Genomic DNA, 5,718 nt, shown 5'->3' with positions numbered 1-5,718 from the left:
ATAACTAAAGTTATATCTAAAGTTAATACAGATTAACCACATTCTGTAGCCACTGGTGATAGTCTGTGTTGGTCCTTCACACTTGTGAATGCCAATACTGTTCTTGTGTTCACCATATTTTCTGGGAGGTCATTTCATACATTCACCACACTTTGTGTGAAGAAATATTTCCTGAATTTATTCCTGACTCTTCTGCCTTGAAGTTTTAAATTATAATTTTATGTTGTATAAGTGTTTTGGAATTTTACTGAGAGAAAATCCAGTTATGAAAGAGACTAATAACGTGCCCAGTTGATTTCAAACTAGAGGAGTAAAATTATGTTAGACTGAAATAATCAACCCTTTTCCATTCAGTTAATATGTGGCTTATGGATTGAAAATAGGTATTTTTAGGGCTAGTTTGATAACTTTATGGCAATGCTATATGCTACTGTATAAGAGACTTGGGTTAGATTCCTGTATCTGGTTTGTGAGAGAAGGCAGAGTGGCAATATATTTTATATCCATCACATAAACTTGTTAAATCTTTGCACAGTAGAGGGTGGTAGGAAGAGCCAGCAGAGGCAGAGAGTAGATTGAGGAGGGGGAGAATTAAAAGTGTAGAGGGAGTGAAGAGGGTAGGGGGAAGAGGAAATTAGGAGAATAAGATTAAAGGATATTGAGAGAGTTAGGTAGTGACAGTAGAGGGTGGTAGGAAGAGCCAGCAGAGGCAGAGGGTAGATTGAGGAGGGGAGAATTAAGAGTGTAGAGGGAATAAAGAGGGTAGGTTGAAGAAGAGATTAGGAGAATGAGAGAAAAGGGAGGTTGAGAGAGTGAGGTGGTGACAGTAAGAACATAAGAACACAAGAACATGCCATACTCGGTCAGACCAAGGGTCCATCAAGCCCAGCATCCTGTCTCCAACAGTGGCCAATCCAGGCCATAAGAACCTGGCAAGTACCCAAAAACTAAGTCTATTCCATGTTACCATTGCTAGTAATAGCGGTGGTTATTATCTAAGTCAACTTAATTAATAGCAGGTAATGGACTTCTCCTCCAAGAACTTATCCAATCCTTTTTTAAACACAGCTATACTAACTGCACTAACCACATTCTCTGGCAACAAATTCCAGAGTTTAATTGTGCGTTGAGTAAAAAAGAACTTTCTCCGATTAGTTTTAAATGTGCCCCATGCTAACTTCATGGAGTGTCCCCTAGTCTTTCTACTATCCGAAAGAGTAAATAACCGATTCACATCTACCCGTTCTAGACCTCTCATGATTTTAAACATCTCTATCATATCCCCCCTCAGCCATCTCTTCTCCAAGCTGAAAAGTCCTAACCTCTTTAGTCTTTCCTCATAGGGGAGCTGTTCCACCCCCTTATCATTTTGGTAGCCCTTCTCTGTACCTTCTCTAGAGGGAGGAAGGAGAATGGTGAGGATGAGTTGAGATTGGGGAAAAGAATGAATTGTGGGACTTGGAGTGCTTTTCTGGCTTTTTCTTTGGCCGCATGAGTCTTCTCCATATTAATATTACCTACTCCTCTCTGGACATTTAAACATAGGCTGGACAGTCAGATTTACAATCCAATGTGCTTTTTTTTTTTTTTGCAGGTGACTCTGTCATTTCTGTTGAGTTCAGAACCCCCAATCATTTTCAAAACTTGGCTCCTATGTTTCCAATTCAGTACTTATTTGCAGATTTCTATTTCCAGATTGAGGTCCGGGTCCCCAATTCTGTATTGGACGAGGATCTATCTGTGTTCTGTGTGTGTAACAGAGCTGTGGTTTTCTTCTAGCTAGCATGTAGTTTGTGTAGGGAATCTGTAGCTAGTATCCTACGTGTTCTTGTTTGCCAACAGGAAGTGTGCTGGTGTTCTTGGGCCCAATACTTGGAATGCAAAATAGACTCGGCGCGCGCAGGGGCCTTTTAAGAGGGTAACACGCATAACTTATGCGCGTAACCCTTACTGTTTTAAGTGGGGGTATTAACTCTGCGTGTAACCCTTACCTGTTTTAAGTGGGAGTATTAACCATTACTCCCACTTAAAACAGGTACAAAAGTCCATTGGGTAGTGGATTCTTTTCACCCATGACAAGTTTCAAAGTTAAAGTATGTCAATAATTTTTCTTTGAAAATTCTTGCAAAATCAGTAGGTAGCAATTTCCTGAAGACAGTGTGAGAATTGTTCCCTTTATGCCAAAAGATCAAATCTTGAGATTTCTAATAAGCTTTTGGGCAGATGCATGGTAAAGTATGTAGAATCTCCTCATAGTATTTCTCTTTCAGATGGACACTATTGCATAAACTTTTATTATTGCTATTTCACTCCAGGTTAATACCATTGTGATATGGAAGATGTCAACCAGACTCGTGTGAACCACTTCATTATCCTTGGATTCTCTAACCTACAGAACTTCCGTGTGTACCTGTCTTTGGCTATTCTGTTAGTGTACATTTTGACAATCTCTGGGAACTTTCTAATAATTTTATTAGCTCGCATGGACCCAAGTCTTGACACACCTATGTACTTTTTCATCAGTAATCTGTCTTTCCTTGAAATCTGGTACATATCCACCACCGTCCCCAAACTACTGGCAATCTTAATGAGTAGAAGCCAAATTATTTCTTTCAAGGCTTGCTTTGTACAGCTGTATATTTTCCATTCATTGGGGCTAACAGAGTGTTCTTTGCTTGCAGTGATGGCCCTTGATCGATATTTAGCTATCTGTAATCCTTTGCGCTATACAATTATCATGAGCGGCAGGCTTTGCGTGAGGTTGGCTGCTCTGTGCTGGACTGCAGGCTTTCTGGCAGCTATTATTCCAACCACAATGGCAGTAAGATTGCCTTTTTGTGGTCCTAATTATATTAACCATTACTTCTGTGACTTGTCTCCGTTGCTGAGCCTGGCATGTACAAATACCTTTTTGAATGGAGTTGTGAATGGCTCAGTCATTGGATTTGCCACCATGTTTAACTTTCTAATAATCATTATTATTTATGTACATATTATATCAGCAGTGCTCAAGATTAAAACAGCAGAAGGCAGAGGCAAGGCATTTTCTACTTGCTCCTCTCACTTGACAGTTGTGGTTTTATTCTATGGAACAGCCTTTACTGTGTATGTGAGCCCAAAGGGGAATCATTCTATGGAGTATGACAAGCTGTTCGCTTTGGTGTATACCATTCTGACTCCAATGCTAAATCCTATCATTTATAGCCTGAGAAACAAGGAGGTAAAAGAGGCCTTAATCAGAGCCACCAGAAAGATTCCAAGCTATATATCCCAGAGAAACTAACATGACCATATATTTCATTTTCAGTCCACGATCCCTTAAATGCTTTATCTCATACCATCGTGTTGGGCATAGTCCTAATGATGGTCCATGAAGTTTGTCCAGGTCCTTATCTTTGACAGGAATGGAAAATTGTTAACCCAACAACAAAAAAAATCTCTCATAGCTTTGAGGAAGGGAGACACAGAGGAGTGTGCGTGAACCTTTTATAGCCAAAAAGCAGAAAAAAAAATCATCTTCATCACAGGGATTTAATAATTTTAAAAAGTTCTTATAAGATGTATTTTCAAAACCTTTGTAACGATTGGGCTACCTTATTAAGCAAATTATTTAATAAGTTGCAAAATTGTGATAAGGCATGGAATTGGCAAATAATGCATGTTATTAGCTAATTAACACTTTTTTATTTATTGATAAAAAAAAATGGTATTTGGATAAATTAAAGGGTTATGGGGGCTATGGAGAAAGGAGGGACATTGCCAGACACTTTTTTTTCTTAATGTTGCGAAAGTGGGCTCATGGATTTTCTCTTGGATCCCCAACAATATTGCATGTTGCGTAGGCGGGTGGGTTGATCAAGGGATGCTGTTGGGTCCCCCCTCTACTTCTACAGATGAATGGGTACATTTACCCAGGTATCTTATCCAGTCATTGGGTTTTGGAAAATCTATCCCTAATTCTATCCCTTGCATGTTTGAATTGAGATGCTTGCATCCCATCAGTCACTGTTTCCTTTGTCCTTGGTGAGTCTTTGAATTTGTATTTGTGCCTTGGTGGTAATATAAATAAATACAAATAAAATAAATATACTATGCTACTTGCAGTGGCTTAGGGAGAAAGGATAGCCATTACTGTCAGAAAGCTTTATCAGCCAGCAGAAGGAAGTCTGTTATTTCACTTCTTCCAAGTCAGAGGTATTAGTGCTATTGTGGAGTTCAAGTTCTATCTGTTGCAAAACTTAAATGATCCAGTATGTTGCATTGCATTAGGGCCTTGCGAAGCCGAAGACAAGATTTTGAAATGTCAATAAAGGGAAAAACAAGTTATTTTAGAGAGAAAAATTAAAACATCTAGATATATCTAAAATGAGAGTTTTTGAAATGCAAGCAAGTTGTTTCACAAGATGTCACTTTTTAATCTTCGTTTCCTGTGTAAAAGTAAAGTTTGAGGAGAAAATGAATATTTATGCTTTCCAAAGTTAAGTTGCACCCTTTGGTGAGTAAATCTAAATTATCTATATTGACTGACTGATTCCTTTGCATTATGTTGATTAAGTTTAGTATAAAGCTTTATATAAATGCTTTTTAGATATCAAGGCAGTTAACAATAACATCATAATTAAATAAACACATCAACTCATAAAATAAATAGAAAATACATACATACATAAAAAGAAAGACCTACATAGTAAGCCTATATTATATGGTACATACTGCGTCAATGTTGTAGCTAAGCTGAAGTGCATGGGGGCTGTGCCCCATCTGTTTTACAGTCAACGAGTATTTTCTGGCACATGAGACCTTAAAAGGGTAATTTTCAGCCATCTGCAGAGAGCTGAAGTTGGCATGTACAAAGTACACAGAGATTTTAGCATAAATTTTCAAAGTGGTCTTCCTTCCATAAACCCACATTCAAAATTAGTGGATATGCATGGAACCCAACTTGACATTACACACATTAATAGGTGTAAATGTACGCCAGTAGATTTTTGTGCAGACTTTCAAAAATGAAAAGTATGCACACAAATGCTAATCCCACACTATCTTCACCCTTGAGAATGCTTCTTTGCTGTGCAGAATTACATCTATACATACAACTCCTAAGGCAATTTGTAAAAGCCCATTTATCTGCATAACATCATGCTTTGTGTGCATAAATACTTTTGAAAATACAACCCTTTAGGTACAGGGGTTCAAGGCTGGTGCATTGAAAAATACTCAGGTACTATATAATAGATCCACAAGCCCCTGCTACATCTTCAGATGAGGACCTCCCACCTCAACTATCAGATTTTTGGAGGGTCAATCTATAAGGCCAAAATCAAAACATTAATACATCTACTAATGATGATGCCTTTGTAATACACTAACCATTCATCTTACTAATTCCGCAATGAAAAGAGACACCTTCCCCAGTGCCCTCCCCAGTGCCCACCTTCCCCAGTGCCCTTTCCCCAGTGAAAAGAGACACCTTCCCCAGTGCCCTCCCAGTCCGCTCCAATTAAGGAGTGGACTGGGAGGGAAATTCCTTATCCCCTACCCTAACCTCCCTTCCCCTTCCCCTCTCCTGCCCAACCCCTAAATCTTACCTTTTCCCTTTTTTTGCTTTTGTCTTCTAACTTACTTCAGGGCCCAACCTGAAGCAAGTTGAACACACCAGCAGAACGATGAATGGCGCTGTCCCAGCCCACCCCCCTGACCCGCCCCTCCCCCCGGACC

The 5,718-nt window shown here is 39.2% G+C and overlaps 1 protein-coding gene across 1 annotated transcript; it reads left to right on the top strand.

The window, feature by feature from the left end:
- Positions 1-2,332: 2,332 nt before the first annotated feature.
- Positions 2,333-3,283, top strand: LOC115077497 (olfactory receptor 6N1-like). Its single transcript, XM_029579787.1, has one exon. It carries the CDS (start codon positions 2,333-2,335, stop codon positions 3,281-3,283), a length of 951 nt encoding a protein of 316 aa, XP_029435647.1.
- Positions 3,284-5,718: the final 2,435 nt, after the last annotated feature.

This window comes from Rhinatrema bivittatum, chromosome 16 (assembly GCF_901001135.1).
Source record: "Rhinatrema bivittatum chromosome 16, aRhiBiv1.1, whole genome shotgun sequence".
Lineage (NCBI taxonomy): Eukaryota > Metazoa > Chordata > Amphibia > Gymnophiona > Rhinatrematidae > Rhinatrema > Rhinatrema bivittatum.
Note: the sequence above shows the minus strand (reverse complement) of the source record. Positions and strands in the feature narration are given on the sequence as shown.

What these genes read in the sequence shown, in the direction of transcription:
- LOC115077497 (XM_029579787.1), top strand. Translation starts at nt 2,333, where the DNA reads ATGGAAGATGTCAACCAGACTCGTGTGAACCACTTCATTATCCTTGGA.